The following is a 24,539-nucleotide window of genomic DNA, read 5'->3' as shown; positions in this document are numbered from 1 at the left end:
AGAAATGATCGAAAAGAAAAATGATTTTAACGAAGGGAGTAATCATTTATACAAAAATTAACGTTATCAAAACAAACAAACAAATAAACCAACAAACAAACAAATAAAAAGAAAGGCAACACGGGAAATTTATGAAGAAAGGAGCGTAAGGGCGTGATATGACAATACCCATAATAAATACACTTCACTGATAGAATATTTAAAATACGGAAATTTCTTATAGTACTCCTTAAATTTTTTAAAATTTTCCATCGTACCCTCCTTTTAATAATCCGCCTCCATTTTTGTGCCCATGGTACCCACTAATGTAAAGTTTTGATGACGTGATAATATTAGTCATTGATTAACGGGAAAATTAATATAATATGCATTATTTGTCGAAAAAATAAAAGTTTTTACATTTCCCACGCTACCCTTGTGATTTATACATTTTACCCAGATATCCTTAAGATGTAATTTTTTTCCCATAATACCCTTGAATTTATACATTTTTCCCACTATACTCCTAATTTGAGCATTTCAATAGCTTGAAAAGTTGGTCATTTTGCTATCATAAGAAAAATTGTAAAAGGAAAAAAAAAAAGCACAAAACAAAAGCTAAAAAAGGCACATCCGTGAGTCGAATTGAACCTACGACATCCGAGAGGTACTTCAGGCAAGCGTAAAGTTGTTAGCTATTTTGCTACTATAGACTATTGATCCATTTATTACAATTTATTACTCCGTATTACTTAACGTTCAAAAGGCCACCCGGGTCCCGGGCCATGGCCTATCCGGCTATAACCAAGCTTCGTTTGTGTTCCAAAGATTAGTTCGCTTATTAGCAAAACTTACAATACATAAGTTAAACCTCCGTAAACTGAAGTTTAGAAACCTTCTCATAGTCATTCTTACGAAACAAGTCTCATTCCTCAGCAGGGGCGTCTTAAAATAAATGGAGATCCGGTACACCGAGAAAAAATGAGACCCTAAATATAAATGCACAAGGGTATCATACTTCAATTTTTGTATTGAATTTAACCAAAAAGAAGTCTTATAAGTTCGGTGTCCGAAAGCTCAGGCTCGGTTCCTTCGTCCGTGGTTGCAAGGGGTGTTGGACGCCGATATTCCTCAGACATCTCGGTTCCTTCGTCCGTGGTTGCACGGGGTGTTGGCTCAGACATTAATCGATCAACATCACTCCATTTTACAGACACTTTAATGCTATAGTTCCCGTGCTCAATAATCTTCTGTTTCACAGAACCCGGATTAAAACAAACATCCAATTTCAAATCTTGTTCTAGCTGATGTTCAGGAGGCAGCAGTCTTGCATGCAAGTTGACAGCAACCATTAAGGCCGCACCACTTGGCACAGCAACCACAGATTTTGAGAGTGGTAATGTACAACCTGATTCGAGATCTGAAGACTTACCTCGAAAAAGGACACTTTGATAATATGCCTTGTCATGTTCAGTCAAGTATGTTCCATTACTGTGACGAGCAACAACATTGCCATCAAGACAATGTCTAGCATCCGGATATCCATTGTATTCGAACGAAATTTTGACTTTAGCCTGCACTGCGTTGGAAAATATTGTATAAAACACCGTCGCGTAACCATGTACACCTCGAATGATGGAGCAAGCATGCTTATCATACCAAGACATCGGGTTCTCAACAGAGTATTCAGACCAGCTAATTTGTCCTCTGATAAATACCCGACCTTCAACATCCTTAAACTTTAGTCCCATAGACAAATAATCGGACATAAGAAAACAACGGCTTTTGACATCTATAGAAAGGGTTTCCTCATTTCCAGAAATTTTGAGAGGATTCAGCCCTTTTCTGTCAAATAATAATAAACTTGCCAAACCGTCACAAATTCCAATTCTTCCGGTGATTTCTAACTCACTATTAGTATCGTGATGAATCATAACTGTATACACCTCCATTAGATAATACCACGGATTACACGAAAAATTTTCCCTGCCAACAAAAAGTGGTGTCAAAAGGACAATCATTTGATAAAAGTATACAACACCAACAAACGGAAAATAATTGTGACTCAATGTAAGAGTCAAACCATAAGAGTAAACCTGATAAAGAATTACCTAAACGGCTGCCTAGTTTCAGGCTTCAGTTGATATGGGTGAAACCATCGCACATTAAAATGGACAACAAAATTTTGAGCCTCAATATAACTATCATCTTTACAAACGTCTGTGGCAAAGAAGTCTACGCAACAATTAATATCTTGTTGGTGTGGATCATGTTGAGAAAGTTGAAAATCAATTCTGAGAAATGAATACCCAGGCACAACAACTACATCTCTGCCAAGCTCAATAGGATCATTTGCCTCAATAGGCTGATTAGACACATGGTTAAGAAGCAGTATCCCGGGATACTTGTGACCATATGTGTTCCCACAACGAGCAATAATTTTTCCTGATAGATTAAGAGGCACTGGAGCAGCACTATCATTTTTCTTAATAAGCGTGATTTTAAGAATAGCCACAACTGCAGCAGGGAAGGCAGCATAAGTGACAAGCACAGGACTATAAGCAAGTTGTCGGACTTTGTTGTATTGATTGATATCGGTCAGTTTGTCAAAACACAAATCCTTATCGACAATGACACCATCACCAGCCTTATCCTTAAGATTCAAAGATATATGCGACCAAGAAGTGGAAACAAGACATTCGGCAGGCATATCCAGAGATAAGAGATTGTGTTGGGGAGTTAAAGTCTCGGGATAATCAGAGTCTCGACAATAGACTTTATAGGGAGTGCCATCTTCATCAGAAATTGTAATAGTACCATAAATCTCAATCGTATCACGATTCCCAAAATACTTGTGTTCAACTGCCACATAAAATAACTCAGAAGAAGGTGCAGCAAGAACATGACGGAGGTATGGTTGCTTCTTCAGATGATGAAACCATTTCTCATTTTTGATTGGAATTTCTTTAGGTGTACGCACATCATCCCCGGCCACAGAAAATAACTCAGAAGCAGGTGCACCAATAATATGAGGGAGGTATGGTTCCTTCTTCACATGATCCAACCACTCCTCATTTTTTTTGATTGGAATTTCTTTAGTTTGAGGGATGTATGACCCAGGCACCATAATTGTAACATCAACAGCAAAATAAGTGACAAAAACAGATTTATAATCAATTTGTCGGACTTGGTTGTATTGATTGATATCGGTGAGTTTGACAAAAGATAAACCCTCTCTGACAATGACAGAATCATCAGCCTTATCCATAAGGCACAAAAATATAAGCGACCAAGAAGTGGAAACAAGACAGTCGACGAGCAAATCAGGATTTAAGAGATTGTGTTGGGGAGTTAAAGTCTGGGGATCATCACGGGATCGATGATAGAGTTGATAGGTATTGTAATGTTGATCATATAGAGTAATAGCACCATAAATCTCCAACATATCACGCTGCTGAAAATACTTGGAGTCGCGGCAGACTCCCACAGAAAACAACTCAGAAACAGGTGCACGATTAGTTTGAGGGAGGTGTGTCCCAAGAGCCTTAAGATTAAGCGCCATAATTCTAACATCAACAGCAAAATCGTAATTAACAACAAGGTAAAGATATTGAAATTGACGCAACTGAAGATGGTAATTCTATGCAATATGAGACAATAAATTTATGCGCATGAAATTAGAAACCTTAAATTAAGCGCATCTGAATTATAAATCAAGTTACACGGTAAATAATATCAAATAAGTACTTGGAATTGAAACCTTAAATTAAGCACACATCAATTAAAAACATGGTTATTTAATGAGAATACTCTGAACTATGAGGTTGCTTCTCAAAATACTATCAACTTTATTTTAACTACCAATACAATCAACTATCATACCCGTCCTCTTTTATTAGAATTGTCCCTTTATTAACCTGAAGTAGTAGGTAAAAGCAAGTCCACCTTCCCCCCTTACCATTGATCTTCATCTTGCTCGTCATGTTAACCTGTAATTTTTTTTTATAACTTCATCTTTCTCCCTTGTATATCCTCTCCCTTGATTAATTATAAACCATGACAAATCAAACACACAAATCTCCTAACTTATTTAAACAAAAATCCAGCGACCAAAAAAGTGTTTCCTTCAATTTCATTAATTCACACAAATTGCTTACTTTTACTAATCAACACAAAATGCTAAACAATACCCAAAAATCTTTATCCTTAATTATAAGAAAAACCCAATCAAATTAACCACTCAACAAGTAGGAACAAAAAAAGAAAAACAATCGGAATACCCATTCAAATAATCTCTCTTTCTCCATACACCACAACACTGAATCCTTCTTCCTTCAATCCCAAAATGGTGTTACCATAAACCGCTGAATTCTTCTTTCTCGAAGTATGTTGGGCAAACCCTGTCAACTGACGTTTTGGGGAAGGTACAAAATGCTCAAGATTAATGGCGTTTTGGGAAGGTAATTTTTCTTTTGGAGAAAATAAATGAGAACAGGAGAAGGCACCTTCTTATTAATGGTATTAAGCTTAAAAGGCACCTTCTTATTTCTTCTATGCCCAATTTTTGCAGGTATACATGAATGCTTTAAGATACATCCGGGTCTACCTCATAAATACTGGATGGCAAAAGAAAGATAAAAGACAATAATCTGGTAAATTACATCGATTTGTAGCGATTTGGAAGAGATGAGATTAGGGGAAGATTAATTGGGCGTTTTGGCAAGGATTAATAATGACGTTTTGGTTTATTGGACTGGAGAGAATTAATGGTGTTATGTACTCTAAATTTGTAGATGACAAAAAAATAAAAGGGGGTTTACAAGATTTTTTGACCGGCTTAGTAAGTAGCCCATCCAAGTATACTAGTACAAGGGAATGAGTGTACTTGTTCGTTTTATTGCTAGTTAAAATAAAGTTCGTAGTATTTTGAGAAGCACATTCAAAGTTCAGAGTATTCTCATTAAATAACCCTTAAAAATAAAGTTACACAGTAAATATCATCAAATAATTGGAGATGAGATAAAATCGTCTTTTTAGAACATATATGATCACAAAATCTCGCGCACGATATTCACAAAAACTTAAAAGCACTTTTATCATTTAGGCATAATTGAATTGAAAAATCGATGATAAAATAAAAATAAAAAAAATTACAAAGAAAATCAGGAGAAAACTGACCACAGTAATAACCTGGAACAAGATTTGCTATTAGGTAATGATTTAGAGAACCAAATTCAGAATTTTTTTTTTTTTTTTTTGACAACAATGAACCCTTCCCCCTTAAACTAAAAGAATAAGAGATTTCTAAGGTTTTCCCGCCTAAATGAATTAGGCTATAAATGGGCTTCATAACATCATATATACAACTGGGTCATCCTGATTAATTTTGACTTATGATATAAATGGGCTTCATAATATCATATCTACAACTGGATTATACTGATTAATTTCATACGATAAATAATTCTATACCATTTAAAAAGGGGGATAATATTTTATTTAATTTGCATAGACATATTAATATGATATTCTTATTTTATTACATACATGATTACACTAATTATATGTACAATGTGATAGAAATATTTTATTATTATTATTTTTAAAACTAAACATTATGGCCAAAAATATTTTTTTGATAAACATTTTCTAATTAATTCTATTTTTCTATCTTTTGATACAAACGTGGGTTAAGAGAATTCATAAATAATTGTTATTACTTCTAAAAAGAAAAACTTATGATATATTTTTTCTTACACTTTAACTTAATATCTATCGTCTTTGCTCCATACTATATGAAAGCTTAAATTTTGGTTACTTTTTTTTAGTTATTTATATAACGCCTTTAGTGGATATAATGATATAATTAAAAACAATATTTTTTTTAAAAACAAAGTTAATAAAATATTTTTTTTTAAAACTGACAATCTTATACGGAGTAAAAGTGTTGAACAATATATTTTCTAGCTCTTAATACAAAATATTATAAATAGTAAATTTTATAATTAAATTTCAAATGCACTTAAATACCAATAGTATAATTGTTAAATTCTCTAATATTCCTATCTAAAAAACCGCGCATTTGCGTGGGATCTATACTAGTTATATTTAAAAGACTAGCAAAATACAACAAAGTTTAGCCTGTAGCCAGGCTTACAGACCATACAGGATGAAGTACAAACAAATTACGGATCCGAAAGACAGAGTGTCGTACAGTAATTGGTACTGGCAATGTGTTTGCCAGAACGGAGGATAATTTTCGACATGTAACCCGGAAATTAACGTGGTTATAGTTCTTCTGTTCAGCATACCTCATAGCTAGAACGAGTAGTCGTGCAGCAGCAATGAACGACGATCCTACCCGTACAGTGTTAAAAATTGAACATCCCAAAGCAGAATCCAGTAGAACGCCATTGAAACATTGTGAGGACCGTAGTCGGTGTGTAGAGACTAAAATGCAAACACCATGCCCCCCTTGCACAGAAGTAATGCCTGCATTTTTTATAAAAGGAAGGCGCACAACATGCATTTCAAAAGAAGACCTACTCAGTTGAATCCGAGAAGTAGAACTTACCAGATCACCAATAAGGCGATAAATACCTGCAGGCTCAACATGACAATTTTTGAAAACCACCCAATTTCGATAGGTCCATATTGCACGGATTACACAACAAAAATAGATCAAGGTCGTGTTCGAGCGAAAAGATTGACGATTAAGATACGATAGAAAATCCGCAATCCATGTGAGAAAGTGAGTAGAAGGGTTCGCCATGGGATTAATACCCAGCCAAGAAGATTTCCATAAGTGCTGAACTATCGTACATGATCTAAACAAGTGTCTCATAGATTCATGGGAAGAGTGGCAAAGATGACAGTCTTGCGCAACATTCAAACCGCGTGATAGTAAATTAGCATTTGTTGGTAAAATGTTGTGTGCCATACGCCAAATAAGGATTGACAACTTACGTGGCATCATATTTTTCCATACAATGTGCCAAGGAAATTGGTGAACCCTAGAGCGAGCAGAGGTAGCAGGTATAGTTTGTGACCAAAGGAAGAAGTAGCCTGACTTTGCTGAGTAAAGACCATCCTCAGTAAATTTCCAATAAATAAAGTCGTCAATATCAGGGGCTGGGGGTTCCATAGCAATGATGTCCTTGGTTGTTTGAGAAGAAAAATAACGGAAAAGCATAGACGAGTTCCAGTCCCCAGAATCCAAAATAAAAGATGATAAAGGTGGTGATGGGTGTGAAAAGGTTGTATTGAATGTTGGTAATTCTCTATTCACCCACCGACTCGACCAAATATCAATTAATTTACCACTGCCTAATTTCCAGCAAATAGCATCTTTCGTCAAATTCACTGAACGACATATGCCAGTCCATGCGTAAGAGACATTAGAGACATAAGACCTGGAGTTCGGAATAGGTAGATCCTTCCGGTATTTTGCAGTCCAAAATTTTGCAAGTAAGGTATTCGGATAGGAAGTAATACGCCAGAAGTTTTTGAGGAGTAAGGATTGACTCAGCAAGAAAGTATTCTTAATACCCAGACCGCCATATTCCTTTGGAGACTGCAAAATCTCACGTCGAAGCCAGTGTATAGTATTCTTGTTCTAATCATTACGCCACCAGAAAGCGGTAATTAGAGCATCAATTTTACGACAGACACCATGTGGCAGAGGAACACAAGATAAAATGTGGTTAAGAGAAGCTAATAGAATAGACGAGATAATAATAAGCTTACTCGACTGGCTTAGATGAAGTGCTGTCCATGAAGTAATGCGTGTAGTAATCTTGTCAATTAAAGGAAGAAAAGGTTCCGATTTTTTCCGCGGGATATCAATTGGAACACCCAGATAATCCCTGAAATGAGTAACCGTGGGCATCTTCAAGATAGTCGTAAGATGAGCTCGGAAATACATTGGCGTGTTCGGACTGAATTTAATGTATGATTTGTCCAAATTAATCATTTGTCCAGACCCAACTTCAAACTCCTTGAGCAAATCTCGCAGGGCTTCAAAATAATTATTTGTAGCTTTACAGCAAAGTAGAGCATCATCCGCGTAAAATAAATGCGATAATGTAGGCGCATATCTTGAGATCTTGATTCCAGTAAAATACTTCATCCATTCTGCCTTGGCAAGCTGTCGTGATAAAACTTCCATACAGAGAATAAACAAATAAGGGGATATAGGATCTCCTTGCCGCAGACCAGAAGTAGGTTGTAGAGCTTGAGAAGGCGTGCCATTTATGATTATCCTGTATGAAACCGTTGAGATGCATTCCCAGACGAGATTGCGCCAGTGTGTAGGGAAACCCATATGTCTCATCACAGCCATGAGGAATTGCCAATATACGCGGTCAAAAGCCTTGCTCATATCCAATTTGAGTACCGCATAACAATTAGTCTCCCTTTTTGTTTTGTTGATGTAATGAAGTACTTCGTGCGCGAACAGGCAACCATCAGACATTAGACGACTCAGGACAAATGCTTGTTGCGAATCTGAAATAATTGAAGGGATCACCAGTATAAGTCTGTTAGCAATGCACTTAGAAGCAATACGATAAATAACATTGCATAGACTAATAGGGCGGTAATGAGTAACTAATTCAGGATGATCAATCTTCGGAATGAGAACAATTTGCGTGTTATTCCATTCCTTAAGCATAACACCCGAGTTCAGAAATTGTAGGACAGCAGCCGATACAAGATGACCAATTTGGGGCCAAAAGAGCTGATAGAAACGGGGAGTAACACCGTCTGGGCCGGGTGACTTGGAACCATCCATGTTTCGTAAAGCTCGAAGGACATCAACTTCAGTAAAAAGTGCAGATAAAACAGAGCAATCTGCAGAGGAAAGTGAAGGCAAATCCAAAGAAGAAAGGAAGGAGTCTATCGAAGCAAAAGACGAGGCTGTAGAAAGACAACTTCAGGTACATAGTAGATTTTGAAAATAAGAAAGTATCTCACTCTCAACTTGGTCTGGGTCCTGAAGCCATATACCATCAGAATTAAGAATAGAAACCAAACATTGTTTAACAGAGCGTTGTCTTACTCTATTAAAAAGGAACCGAGTTGGTAATCCATCCAAGACCTCATTACGAAGCTTTACCCGCTGAAGCCAGTATGCATTTTGTTTTGAAATAAGTTGGAGACGGCTAGCACGCAGCAATTGATAATTTTCAGCCGAATCAAGATCAGAAATATCCGTAGCAGACATGTCAAGATCCTTCTCAATGGATGACCAATTGATGCCGTAACTAATACGATGTTGAATAACCCATTGCATAATAGCGAATCTCACAGAGGCTAACTTGCGGGAAAGAACGTAAGGTAAAGAATCCAAGACAGGGGTTTGAAAGGCAAAATTAACAAGGGAAACAACCTCAGGTAAGTGCAGGCACCAGTTATCAATGCGGTAGGGTCTTTTTAAATTATTTTGAGGTTGGGAAAATTGTAAAATAATTGGGGAATGATCAGAAATAAGAATTGGTAAGTTTAAGAGGGAGGTATTTGGAAATATGTCAAACCAATCCTGTGATGCATAAGCACGGTCAAGCCTTTCCATGATACAGTTCTCACCATATTGTCCATTCATCCAAGTAAACCGAGGTCCAAAGAAAGGAATATCAACCAAACTGTTCTGAAGTTTCCATGTCGTGAATTCAACTTGACCCCGAATAGATGTAGATCCACCAAATTTGTCCGAGTGTAATTCAACCTGATTAAAATCCCCAATTACGAGAAGAGGGGTGCAACCCAAAACAACATCAGAAATCTTATCCCATAAAGACGAACGATACTGAACTATAGATTCTCCATAGATAAACCTAATGTACATATCATTATACACACCCTGAGATAACCTTAAACCCAATTTACAAAAGATAAAATGTGGGTTACTACAAAGGATTGCAACATCAACCGAACTATTCCAGTACAAAAGAAAACCACCACTACGTCCAATAGAATTAACCCCAAAATGATTGGGAAATCCAAGATGAGCGGTCCTCGAATAGGCAACTTCTACTGTAGTATGAGTCTCTTGCAAAAACAAAATTAACGGATGATATTTAAGGACACTTCTATGTAGGTACGGAATTGTAGGATCATCCGTTTCTCCAAAGCCCCTACAATTCCAACAAAAGATAGTCATTGGGTCACGGGTGGTGATTTATGGTCCACCACCTGACCTATGAGAGTCTTCACGTCTTCAACGCTGGAAACAGACAGGACAGAACACGAAAACCGTGTTAGATAAACCAAGGAAGAAACCCAATCTGAACCAGAAGCAAAATTAACTCGTTTATTAGAAACAAACTCCAGGCCCGGATCCATAAAAGAGTGTTTCCGTTTATTTTTGCCGGAAGCCCAAACCAATTTACTTAAATTCGGAGGTTTGGGCTTCGTATTACTGAAACCAGGCAGACCTAGGAATCCACAGATACACTCAGGGGGGGAGTGTGCTTGGGCAAACAGCAGACAAATATGAACAATCCCAACTCAAATGCAGAAATTTAGAACTATTTGATTTCTTAAAATAGGTCTACTTAAGAATTGAAATTGTGATTTACCTTCCTTTTAAAAACAAAATTTAATTTCCTACCGGACGAGTCCATAGTAGCGGGACTAGCATTAGGGCTACCACTAGTCCCAACAGCCATAGACTCACGAAAAAGGATACCAACATCAACATGTCTTGGGGGAGTAGATGGTTCAGCCAAGCCAAGCACCATAGTGGCATCCAAGTCCTCTTCTGGAACAGACATTCTAAAAGCTGGTGAGGCCGGAGCAGCCGAAGTAGAAGCACCTGTATGATCCGGCAGTGAACGAATGACAGGATACGTCTCGAGCAGGACCTCTCTAGACTCATCTTTATGAACTGCAAAGCCAGGTGCAGGAGCGGAAAAAGGAGCCTCTTCATCATCTCCATTGTCAGATGGAGAAGAAGAAAAAGAGAAAACCGGAGATGCCCCTCCAGAGTCAACATGAGCAGAATCATCAGGAGCAGCAATATTAACTTTGGAGGTCAAATACTTAACTCGGGAAGGTAAACCCATAATCAGGGGTATAGAAACGCGAACCAGGTGGTCCATGAAGAACCAAAAGCCCTCGAGCACTAAGCTCGTCCATTCGGGCACGAATATGGCGGGCTCCAATAATTTTACGTGATGGACAAAAGGAGTCACGATGGCCCACTTCACCATAGGTTTTGCAAAACCTGAAAACACCTTAATAAGAAAACCCGATCCATTAATGTTCGCGGTCACTGATGGCAAGATAGCAACCAGGGATTAAAGGTTTGGATAGATCCACCCAAACCTTAACCCGAACAAAACAGCGAGACGGAGTTAAGGAAGGAACAACTTCCTCCTCACAAATGTCCCCTACATGAGGCAGAAGGAAAGCTGCAACAGAGGAATGCATCAGATGAAACGGTAAATACAAGACCCGCACCCAAATAGGGACAATATGAAATAACATATTGTCAGGGAAAGTTGTGGCAGAACAGGGACGGAGAACCAATAAACTGCCGTCAATATTGACCGTCTGTCGTTTCCTGAAATAACGATAGTCGTCCATGGAAGAAAAAGAGAACAAGTAGTAAGGCTTCATGGGACGAATTGAAACCGACCCATTAAGCCTCCAGTGAATTCCAATCAGATGCATGATCCGGGGTATATCAAGATACCTCTGATCAATGAAACGAGCCGTAAGAACTCTATTAAAGTCGAGACCAGTAAGATCCACACACAGATGTGGAGGAAGTTTAATACTTACTCCTGCCCGACAAAGAGCGGTGGAGGAAAATGATGCCATGGGATGGATTTTATGTATGGATTATAAGTATGATAGTGAGGATATGTGGTTTTAAAAATAGTAGTTTGCAATTTATAGTAGAAGAAAACCCAGAAAGGTGGCCGGAAAATTGCACGCGGAAGATTTTTTAAAGGGACACGTGTTTTAGAAGTATGTAGATAACTAGACACAGCAGCAGTCCATGCGGGAGTGGTGAAGTTTGGTAGATCTGATAAGGTAGTGGAAGCAAGGAGATAGAGTTAGGCAGATCAAAGAGGAAAGTGGATTGAAAGTTGTCGGAAAATTGTTAACGGTGAAGAAAACCCCAAATGAAGGGAAAACTCTCAGATTTGAGAGGAACTCTCTAGAGATAGAGAGAGAAAATTTATTCAGAATTTGATGAGAGAGTTAACGAGAACGAATATCTGATGATAGAGAGTTTCACTTTTTTTTTTTATTATTTTTTTTTTTGGGACAATGATTGATAGAGTTTAACCTAAAGAATGACGAAAATTGGAAACGGTCGCTTGCATCAATCTATGAGGAAGACCTTGAGAAAAAGGATTTTACATCAGATTACTACATCATACTTAATGACTTTTTGAGTTTTTGTGTATTTTTTCGTGTACTATAGAGTATATAAATTATATTTTAGTTTTATGATGTCAAAAACTAAATTTTTTTTGAGCTTATATGTAATTTTTTTGAGTTATAATGTAACTTTTTGAGATTAAAGTTTAAGTAAACAAACTCAAAAATCAATATCTATCTATCTATCTATATTAATAAAGGAAGCTTTTTTTCGAGCGATTATAGAGAGTCCAGCTTTTGCAAAACTCCAAGTTATATTAAAGACTCCAAACGGTGTGAAACTGTGAATTCATAAAACAAAGATAATATATACAATTTAAAATAGATAAACAAATTGGAATGAAATTAGAAGATAGAATTTGATCAATAATAAACGTAATGCTTCCGGTTGACAAAACCACAAATACCTCCAACTATATATTAATGGCCTTATTTGAGAATTCAACTTCTTTGTATCCTATTGTTTCCACGTAATTTTTTTATTTCTTATTTTTATTTGCTTATAGTTATGACAATGATTCTTTAATTTTTGTTTTTTTTGCAGCACATTATGTTTATGTCGCATTGGCTTCTTACACTATTATGGATTTACGGTATTTGGGTCTTATTATCATGAATTTGTGTGAACTAAGGAGTATATCTCTATTTGTTTTCTTTTGATTTTTAATTAATTGATTCTAATTGTGGCAAATTATTTGCAGGTCTAATAATAGCTTAATACGATGATGATATGTTTGCAATTATGTCCACAAAGTTATTGACTTTTTAAACCGTAAACTATTACAAGTATGATACAAGACTCAAGAAGTTACGTTTATACAATATTAAAAAAAATTAGTCAGAAAATCATCAACTACAAAGATTTACGTCTATCCTATTTTTTTTTTGTGAAATGTCTATCTTATTTGAGAAGAGTTTTATTAGAGCACATTATAAATTCTTTATTTGTGTTTATCTCCTACTATAAATACCGCTTCTCATGGTTGTATTTATAGATATAGTTCCAAGCGCAGCCGAGTCTACAAACAGAGAACCTTGGAAGTTCCACACCCATCGCCGACCCGTCCACAACCTATTTAGCCGCCACAATAATTTTCGATTTCAGACTTTCTATCGACATCGTCCACCGTGCCAACCACCCATGACTTATCCTCGCTTTTTGACTCAATGGTGCAAGCATCATGGACTATGCAACAATCGCCACACAAAGTAATGGACGTAGAGCGATAACTAATAGGGGTCCAACCCATGGGCCTTTGAAGATTATATTTGAATGCATCGATTAACATTTTGTGTAATTTGCATGCAGGCTACTTTGAAGTGTTTACAAGCGACGCAGTTTATTAGTGACTTAGTCGGATTGACCATCTTAAAGCATATACTTCGTTCGTCTCAATTGAAACAAAGGAATTATTATTATTATTATTATTATTATTATTATTATTTATAAAAGGATGCGCGCAGCTTTCATTAAAAGAAAAATAAAAGTTTACATGAAATTGGTGGGGAGCCGAGATACAATCTGAGCTCCCACACCCTTAGCAATAGCAAAGCTGAGTCTAGTAAAAATGTAAGCGGCCACCCGAGCCCCCGCATCCTGAGATACCGAGAATTTCTGGATCCGCTTGAGCAAGGCAACAGCATCCGAACCTAGCTCCCCAAGTGAAGAGAAAGAGAAAGGAAGGAAACCATAACCCGCTACCACGCACAAATCCCCATACTCAGCACACAGTATCAGCGACAACCCGGCCAGACACAAAATCCGTCATCCCAGTCTGAGTCAAAGGAGAAGAACCTGTCAAGTCAACGCACACATCTCGCCCCCTATCCCAAGAATAAAGCAATAAATCCGCAGGACGAAGAGAGCCACCATGTCCATCAACAATTTATTATTATTATTATTATTATTATTATTATTATTATTATTATTATTATTATTCTCGAATAAAGGTACCACATTCTTTGTCTTCTTTGAAGATGTTTACTGTACTCGACAATTTAATGAATAATTCGCCAACAAAGGAAGACATAAAAAGAACTCTAAGTTTCTTATTAAGGTTAAATAAGGTTTAGAATTTATATCATTAAAATTAAAAAATGATAAAACGTAGAAAATTTCAATTAATTTATGTGTATTTTTTTTAGCTTTTTAAAGTTTATAATAGTAAGTTACTCTGTACACGTTAGATGTTAAAACTTAATTTTAACTGAGCATGTATGTAATGTTTTTGAGTTCAGAAACATTATAGTAAAGTTCATAATCTTTAAAATAAAACTCGAAAACTTTATTATAAAACTCAAACTACACCGTTAGTTATAGTATATCAGATGTACACTCTACCTACTGCTTACTTATGAGAGTTTGTAAGTAAATACGGTATAACGACGCTATTTTGTTTATAAGCTAAAGACATTTTTGTTGTGGTAGTAGGCATTAGTCTTAACTATTCGAATGCTTTTATTAAATGAATTAGAGATGTATTAGGATAAGTACTTAGGGGTCGTTTGGTTACCCACTAAACAATGCAGGAACTTAAATTCATGTGAATTACAAAATGGGTATGTTGTTTGGTTACCCCAATTCACATGAATTAGAAGTTCCCATGAATTCCAATTCCTCCAAAATGGAGGAAGTTGCTTACCTAGGCCCCCCTAGGTAAGTTAGAATGCCTACATGAATTACACTTCCTCCATGGCAACCAAACATTTTTTTGCAATTCACATGAATTCCAAATTCACGTGTTTTATGACTTCCTATATGCAACCAAACGACCCCTTAGTCAATTTGAAGTTGGAGTTTGCATGAAGCCTCTTTGTAAACGGGAGTTGACATTTTTAGTGGTTATTTTATTACTTGACGTTCAAGGATAGCTCAAGAGACATAATATTACAAGTGGCCCGTGCATCGCACGGGCATTAAATCTAATATCTATCTATATTAATAAAAGAAGCTTTTTTCGAGCGATTATAAAGACTCCAAACTTTACAAAATACATAGAATAAAAGATAATATGTACGATTATCAATACAAATTCTAAACAAATGCAAATAAAACAAAAAGATAAAATTTATACTACTTTACGTTTAAAATAAAACAGTGTAAAAAGCTTGGTGGTTAGAATTTCACTCATACTAATATTATTATTGACATATTGCAGGATGAGGTAAACTAAAATCCTACTACCAACATAACTCCAATGTAGGATTGTAGGAGGAATTAAACTCTAAGACTCAATTTGTATATATATAATGCAATTTGCCCGTTCAAATCACTAGCCATGTTATTACTTTGTCAAGAGTATCTTTATTCTTACTCCCTCTGATCCAGATAAATGTAAATATAAGCAAAAAGTGGTTGTTTAAGAAAAGGTGGAAAAGTGAGGGGTAAAGTATGAAATATTGATTGGGGCCGCATGTGTTTAGGTGGATTAAATAAGTAGTTGGTGAGTGAGTGAGTGGATGGTAAAGTTGTAAATAGGTAGTGGATGTAAGGGTAATTTAGTTATTTTTCATGCCAAATATGGTATGTTACCATTGGTGTGGTTCATCCATTTTAGGTAAGTGTTACCATCTGTCTGGATCGGAGGGAGTAGTTTTTTTAAACAGTAAATGAATATGATGTAGGCTATTACTTTGTAGTGATACTTATTATGAATTTATGAGGTGTTACTTTTCGGTGTGTTAGAAACTTTGGAGGTGTTCTATTTGATTTATCATTACTTGAATTTAATCGTGACGATTTCTTTTTTGCAGGTTAAGGACAATTTGATACGGTGATGATAGGTTTTGAAATTATGTATCAACTATTATTCAAAAGGTACTGTTTAAAATTTAAGATTCATGTATTTATTTAGCCATTTTATTCGTGTCATACAGTACAATTTTTTTATGTTTTAAAACTCATATAGTCATATATTATACCATCACTTATTACTCTATATACGAGATAGTATATATAGTATATATACGCCTATTAATTGTTAGATTATAGAAACAAATCACTCATGATTTGTGAATTATTTTCATATTATTTGTTACCTTTTGTATTATATTTAGTCAATAGAATATCCCTTGTAATTAGGCAAATTAGTTAGATGATTTAGGTGTATATATACTTTATTATTATCAATAGAAATGGCATCGATCAACTTTCCTACATGGTATCAGTGTTTATTAGGTTTAATTGATCTTTCGCTTCCGCTCTTCTCCTCGATTTCGCATTAGTCACGGCAGCCTTCTCTCTCGACCACACGTCTCAGACCTCACGTCACCATTGTCATGACTAATAAGAAATCAAACACCTTTCATCCGGCTCTTGCCGTCAAGAACATCAAGAATCATGTTACCGTCGTTCTCGGGATGGATAACGACCAATATCCTCTTTGGGTCGCACTTTTTACGAATCATGCTAAATCGAATCGAGTGTTGCACCATATCATCACGCTTAAAACCGGTGGTTCCAAAGCACCAGAAACGGCTGAAGAAAAAGAGATGTGGGAGGTTCTTGATGCTACGGTCCTTCAATGGATCTATGCAACGGTCAATAATGACCTTCTCGAGACCATTGTAGAGGAAGAATCTACTGCAATGGAGTGTTGGAACCGGTTACGAGATATTTTTCTCGATAACCAAAATTCGCGGGCTGTGACTCTGGATCAAGAGTTCTCACATACCTCCATGTCGGATTTTTCTACTGTCGCCGCCTACTGCCAACGTCTTAAAACCCTCGTTGATCAATTGAAAAACGTCGGGGCTCCGGTCTCTAATACTCGACTCGTTTTTCAGTTGGTTTCGGGTTTAACAGAGGCATATAATGGTGTTGGTACGATTATCAGGCAAGCGAATCCTTTGCCTCAATTTTATCATGCTCGTTCAATGCTCACTCTTGAAGAAGCCGGTTTCGCCAAAAGCGCCGCCACCACTGCATCTCAGGCGATGTATGCGAAATCTAGCAGTGATGGGTCCTCTATTTTGGGTCCGCCGCCAGCGCCGTCTAAAGGTTAGAATAAGAACAATGGCAACAAAAAGAAAGGCAAGAGTGGGAAAGGTAATGGCAATAATACGCGTTCCTCCAACACAAACTCATCCGACAGTGGTATCACGACTGCTCCCACCCCTTCTCCTGTTCCGGCAGCACCCTGGCAAGGGATGGGATATGGCGGCTGGCCGTGGGCTCCATCTCCATGGGCCTACCCTTCATGTCCCTATCCTACTGCTCCCTGGTCACGCCCTCCCGGAACTGCCAGGCCGCCATATGTGCCTCGGCAACAGGCATATACAACCGAGAACCCGCCAACTCCGACTGACATTAAAGCTGCCATGTATACTTTGGGAATTAATCCTCATGATCCACGCTGGTTTATGGATACGGGAGCAACTTCTCACATGACATCGGATGCAGGTACTCTCACTTCTTTTGTTAATTCTAGCATTAATAATGGTATCCTTGTTGGAAGTGGCCAGACTATACCAATTAACGGATTCGGAAACTCTAAACTACACAATAAACAACATTCGTTTACTCTTAAAAACGTCCTCCATGTCCCAAAACTTGTCAAAAATCTAGTCTCTGTTAGAAAATTCACCAAAGACAATTCCGTCACCGTAGAATTTGACCCACTTGGTTTTTGTGTGAAGGATTACAAGACGGGGAGGCGTCTCATGAGATGTGATAGTCAAGGAGATCTTTATCCGGTTATGTCGTCATCAATTCCGACCCACCAAGCGTCGTCGTTTATTGCACTTACACCATCAGTATGGCACGCCCGGTTAGGTCATCCCGGATCACCAATTTTTAATTCGCTACAAGTAAATAATTTCATTTCTTGTCCAGGATTTTCGAAACAATTTGTTTGTCCTTCTTGCTCTATTGGTAAAGCAGTGAAACTGCCATTTATGCAATCTAATACTAAGACTTATATGCCTTTTGATATAGTTCATTGTGACTTATGGACATCACCCGTCCCTAGTTCCTCAGGTCATCGTTACTACTTGGTCTTTGTTGACGATTTTACAAATTTTGTTTGGACCTTTCCATTAGCTCAAAAATCCCAAGTCCATTCAATTTACATAAAATTTCGACAATATATTCATACGCAATTTGAAAGAGAAATAAAAACCATACAATGTGATAACGGAAAAGAATTTGACAATCAACCATTTTGGGAAACGTGTGCCAAGCATGGTGCCTCGTTTCGATTCTCGTGTCCCTATACGTCCTCACAAAATGGCAAGGCTGAGCGTAAAATTCGATCTATAAATAACATTGTTCGTACCCTTCTCCTACATGCGTCCGTCCCACCCAAGTACTGGCATCACGCTCTTAGTATGGCTACATATTTGATAAATATTTTACCAAACAAACAATTTAATTTCGTCACTCCCACATAAAAACTTTACATGAAGCACCCATCTTATAATTCTCTTCGTATTTTTGGATGCTTATGTTTTCCGCTTGTTCCGTCTACCACACGACACAAATTACAAGCCCGTTCCACTCCTTGTGTTTTCCTTGGGTACCCGGATCATCACCGAGGCTATAAATGTTACGATATTACGCAAAAGAAAATTATTATCAGTCGCCATGTTGTCTTTGATGAACATACTTTCCCATTCTCAAATAATAATCACACTGGCTCCAATGACTATCATTTTCTTGATGACGTAATCTCGCCATATATCCTTCACCAAATGACCAACCCATTGACTAACCCCGACACTCCAGTCGACAACCTCACTGTCGACAACACCCCTGGCCCAACCCCGACACCAAACTCAGTAGCCCCAACCGTCCCTGACCCAATGCCCTCCACTACGGCCGAACCACATCTATCCCCTGTCCACCAGCCTCCTCCCGTCTCCAAATCCGTGACACGCGGTGACCGTGGTATATATAAGCCCAAACCTGTGTTCGATCTTAATACCATGGTAACTATATCACCTATACCTCGAAACCCCGTGTCCGCCCTTAATGACGTTAATTGGAAACTGGCCATGGATGACGAATTTAATGCTCTAATTAGCAACGAGACGTGGGAATTAGTACCTCGTCCGCCTAATGTGAATGTTATTCGATGTATGTGGATTTTTCGCCATAAGTATAATGCTAATGGTTCGTTTGAGCGACATAAGGCTCGTCTTGTAGGTGATGGAAAAACTCAAGAAGTTGGTGTCGACTGCGGTGAAACTTTTAGCCCGGTAGTAAAACCGGCATCTATTCGTGTTGTCTTAAGTTTAGCTCTCGCTAACAAATGGTGTATACATCAATTAGATGTGAAAAATGCGTTTTTGCACGGTAACTTACATGAAACTGTATACATGCATCAACCCATTGGCTACAGGGACTCACGATTTCCATCTCATGTTTGTTTACTTCGAAAATCCTTATACGGACTCAAGTAAGCCCCACGAGCTTGGTACCAGAGGTTTGCCGATTACATTGAAAGCATGAGATTCATTCATAGCAAATGTAACCATTCCCTATTTGTCTATAAAAACGGTAAGCATCTTGCCTATCTTCTACTTTACGTTGATGACATGATTCTTACAGCCTCCTCGGATAGCTTGCGTCGTTCAATAATGGATCGTCTTGGGGCCGAATTTGCAATGAAGGATTTAGGTCCATTAAGTTATTTTTTGGGCATCGTTGTGAAGCATGAACCTGGCGGGTTGTTCCTCTCACAGTCGAAATATGCTCTTGAAATTATCGATAGGGCAGGTATGTCTTCGTGCAAACCTTGTACTACTCCTGTAGACACCAAGCCCAAGCTTAGCTCCGTGGCTAGTCCTCCTTGCAGCGACCCGTCCCTGTATCGTCGTCTCACAGGAGCTCTTCAATATCTCACACTTACTCGTCCAGATTTGTCTTATGCGGTACAACAGGTGTGTTTGTTCATGCATAATCCAATGGAAGTGCACATGAATGCTCTTAAACGGATCCTACGGTATGTTAAGGGTACTCATATGTGTGGCTTATGGCTGAGTGCTTCACCAAAATTCTCTCTTACATCGTATACAGATGCGGATTGGGCCGGTTGTCCGGACACGCGTCGTTCCACCAGTGGGTATTGCGTGTTTCTAAGGGATAATTTGGTTTCTTGGGCTTCCAAGCGTCAACCCACGTTGTCTCGCTCCAGCGCCGAGGCTGAATACCGTGGGGTTTGGAATGTGGTGTCCGAATCATGTTGGTTACGTAATCTTTTACTTGAACTTCACCGTCCTTTGCCTAAAGAGACTCTTGTGTATTGCGATAATATTAGTGCAATTTATCTTGCCGGGAATCCCGTGCAACATCAGCGCACTAAACATATCGAGCTTGACATTCATTTCGTACGGGAAAAGGTTGCCAAAGGTGATGTTCGAGTACATCACGTCCCTTCTCGACATCAGCTAGCCGATATATTTACCAAAGGGCTGCCTTCGGTTTTGTTCAATGATTTCCGAGACAGTCTTAACGTTCGTCGTCCTCCCGATACGACTGCGGGGGTGTGTTAGAATATAGAAACAAATCACTCATGATTTGTGAATTATTCTCATATTATTTGTTACCTTTTGTATTATATTTAGTCAATAGAATATCTCTTGTAATTAGGCAAATTAGTTAGATGATTTAGGTGTATATATACTTTATTATTATCAATGGAAATGGCATCGATCAACTTTCCTACATTAATCAAGTTGTCTCTTTTAAGTCGTCTTACTTGGAAAATTTTCGAAGCTATTCGAAGAGAGTGTTTGGTTGTATTTGTCTAAAAACTCCCAATAAAACAGCCCCCAACTATTAATTTTTAGAAATTTTCTATTAAAACTGTCACTTTAAAAATTACATATAAATGATAACAAAGTATGAAATACAGAGTAGTAATTAATAAAGGGTTGGATTGATATGATTCAAGGGTCCTCAGTTTGTTTTGATAGTAGAATTATTTGTGGAATCTTGTGGATAACTGATAGAAGTATCAAACCATTCTTTGTCGAATTTTGGACAAATATAGCTAGCTAAGTTTTGAATGTAATTGGACAACAAGCTTCAAGAAGATGATGAATCTCAAAAGACATCTGCTTATGAGAATATAAGTACACGAAGATATTGTTTTATTATTAGTGGTTTCTTTGAATTTTTTTTAGTGAGGAGAAGCGGGTACAGAAGCTCCAAAAGAACGAAAATGAAACTACGAAAACAGAAAAAACTTCCTCTTATGTAATTAGTAGACGATATAAACACAAACATGAGACATACAAGTCTCAGAAAAACCGACCAAAATAGTAAAAAGTTATGTTTCTTCAGAGCCCGCATGGCTGCATTGAAAAATTGGCTCTTTTGAGCTTCCACATTGTGCTACGTAAATTTTTTTAATAATTACTTCCGAAAACGCAGGGGATGTATGAGTTTGATTAAAGTTAAAAAATTTGTATACAATCAATAGAAAACTTCAAATGATTAACTATCGCTTAATGCTAATACTCCGTACTTTTTAGTTTCGTTAAGATGCTACTGTATATACTTTGTGTTAGTATTGGGTAAATTTCAAAAAGAAGTGGACATTACCCGACTCTGAATTTAAATTTGTCAATACAATTTTGACAAATACAAAGGTAATTTGATGAACTATATATAAGTGCTATTCATAATGTAGCTAACTATATTAAGAAGGAATAAGAGATATGGTATATTAGAATATACCATATATCTTACCGTATAAGTTATATGAGTATTATATATGAATACATAAGACCGTATTTATAATACTAGCTCAAATCTTAACCCTAGATCTAGAATACTAACTTATTCTGCAAGATAGTAATATAATACTCATATAACTTATACGGTAAGATATATGGTATATTCTAATATACCATATCTCTTATTCCTTCCTAATAAACTACTTTTTATTAATCGCTGATTTTTGTGTTAATTGCCGACCAATTTTTTCAGGTTTAGCAGCATCAGTGGACTCAAATGGAGCGGGTTAATTCACCTCACCGGCTTCACCATTATTATCATTTTAAAATGTCGTTTGGTATTCAGCTGATCTTTTTTTTTCAATTTTTGTTTGTTGGTCGTTTGATACCCGCGTACATTGATGTGTGGTTTGATTTTTTGATAAAGTTTGCGACTTTTTAATAGATTTTGGATAAATTTAGGATATTTGATTTGGGTTTGTATTATTTGAAGTTGTTTGTTGAATTTTGTTATGTTGGTAGTATGATAATCTTCCCATTGTGCTAAAGACGTGATCTTTTTTACGTGTAGTGTTGTTTTTAGGTTGATTGTTAGTGTATTGTAGCAAATTTTTGGAGGGTTGACCTGATTTTGTCCTGCTGTTTGAGGGGTTGAATGTGTTTGTTTGTTGATTTTATGGAACTATTGTTATTGTTTGTGAGAAAATTTGAGGTTTGACATGAGTGGATTAGTGATCGAATCAAATCGATTGTCCAACCATAGGATGTTGGTGTTTTGGTTCATGATAGAAAAAATTCTAGGGTTATTTCTAAGATGCAATATTTGTGGTAGGGTGAATTGGATTGGTAGTGATATTTTTTTGCTTTTTTCATTGATTAAAGATCAAGAAAAGGATTTTTAATGAGTTGTAAGTTGAGGATCCAATTTAGATATTGTTGCATATGATGCATTTATGAGAACGAGTTGTTCGAGCTTGTGGATATTGTTGATATTTCGTTAACCCATTTTGTTGCATTGACAGAGGCTGTTGCTGATGCAAATAGAGCAATTGAATTGGATGCTTCAATGGCGAAAGCTTATCTGCATAAAGGGTATTTACTTATAGCACATTGTTGTGTTCATGTGATTATTCAAAGTTTATGCATTGGTCAGAGCTTTGTATTTTTACAGGTACCAAAGTAATTGCATCATAACGACACCATGGGGAGAGCTTTAGGAAACTACTGCAAAGGTCGTTGCCGCCGCCGCCAACTCCGCAGAAACCATTGCAAGGGATATTAAACCTGAGGTCGCATACTCCATAATCTCCAGGTATACACTTATTTTTCGTACACTTTTCTTCCTGTTTGTTGGATTAGAGATCATTAAGTAACATAAGATTTGAAGAAAACGCCATGGCGATGCTTGAATCTTTTTGCTCTTATGATTCTTCACGTATTCATGATGATCGTAGCTGCTAAAAAACTTTCAATTCCAGTTTGCGGGTATGCTTTTCTCTGACTTGGCAAACCTGCTCATTTGAGGCAGTTAATTAGCGGTGGATATTTTGGGTATGGGTAAGCTCTGGTTAATCTCTGAGATTGTTTTATTTGGTGGGCCAATTGTCTCATCTTCGAGCTGGTGCTATTAAGGTTCTGTGTTTCAGATTAGTCATTTTCGTGTCATTGCAGATCTGGTCAATTTCAGGCCGGATTGTTTTGTGTCAATCTTTTCCAGTCTCGGAATACTTCGGGTTGTTTGTATTTAATTCATACATATTCTGGAATTTTGAAGGCGTTATGCTAAAGAATTGTTAGAATATTGTTGAATTTGCTGCTGCTGATTATTAAAATCCTTGCGGTCCGGTGTTTGCTGAGTCTCTGTCGGGTTTTGATGGGGTCGTTGTGCTATCTGCTGCTGTTAATAACTGTTTCGCTGGTCGATTATTAAGTTTCCTGTCTAACATGTGAGTACTATCATTAATATAGGGCGTCCCCGGATCATATAGCGAGGATGCAGCTTTGAAAGCGTATCCGAATTGCGAGACTGTTCCTTGTGATGGATTTGAGGCCGCTTTTAAGGTTCAATTATTTTAACCCCATTTTTACCTTTTTTGAAATTCATTCATACAAGCTTCTAACACTCACCCTTTTTTTTTTCCAGGCAGTTGAACTTTGGTTAGTTGATAGAGCAATTATACCAATTGAGAACACAGTTGGTGGTAGTCGTCACCGCAATTACGATTTACTCCTCCGTCATAGGCTGCATATAGTCGGCGAGGTCCAGCTAGATGTTAATCATTGTCTTATGGGATTGCCTGGAGTTAGAAAGAGGATCTGAAGCATGTCCTAAGAGCATCCGCAAAGGTGAGGCTCCCCATATTTTCTCTTTCATTTTCTTATTCGTCCACCTCATTTTCCACTAACTTTTACATTTACTCTCCCCAATTCATATCTACATCTATACAACAATGGGGTTCCCCAACACACACCCAAATATATGGGAA

General features: G+C 37.3%; 2 protein-coding genes and 1 long non-coding RNA gene across 3 annotated transcripts; 2 read left to right on the top strand and 1 right to left on the bottom strand.

The window, feature by feature from the left end:
* Window positions 1-523: 523 nt before the first annotated feature.
* LOC141642551 (uncharacterized) lies at window positions 524-4,795 on the bottom strand. The gene is made up of 3 exons (XM_074451391.1): window positions 4,260-4,795; window positions 2,091-3,545; window positions 524-1,965 (listed from the first exon to the last, which is right to left on the bottom strand). The coding sequence occupies exons 2-3, from the start codon at window positions 3,539-3,541 to the stop codon at window positions 1,017-1,019; spliced, it is 2,400 nt and encodes a 799-aa protein (XP_074307492.1). The 5' UTR covers window positions 3,542-3,545; window positions 4,260-4,795; the 3' UTR covers window positions 524-1,016.
* Window positions 4,796-16,650: 11,855 nt separating this feature from the next.
* On the top strand, window positions 16,651-17,376 carry LOC141638322 (uncharacterized). The gene has a single exon (XM_074447728.1). It carries the CDS (start codon window positions 16,651-16,653, stop codon window positions 17,374-17,376), a length of 726 nt encoding a protein of 241 aa, XP_074303829.1.
* Window positions 17,377-22,279: 4,903 nt separating this feature from the next.
* LOC141629102 (uncharacterized) lies at window positions 22,280-24,380 on the top strand. The gene is made up of 5 exons (XR_012537227.1): window positions 22,280-22,391; window positions 23,076-23,145; window positions 23,225-23,365; window positions 24,022-24,114; window positions 24,197-24,380. It is a non-coding gene; the product is annotated as an uncharacterized LOC141629102 (long non-coding RNA).
* Window positions 24,381-24,539: the final 159 nt, after the last annotated feature.

Source organism: Silene latifolia, chromosome 2, assembly GCF_048544455.1.
Source record: "Silene latifolia isolate original U9 population chromosome 2, ASM4854445v1, whole genome shotgun sequence".
Taxonomy (NCBI): domain Eukaryota; kingdom Viridiplantae; phylum Streptophyta; class Magnoliopsida; order Caryophyllales; family Caryophyllaceae; genus Silene; species Silene latifolia.
This window is presented reverse-complemented; position numbering and strand designations above follow the sequence as displayed.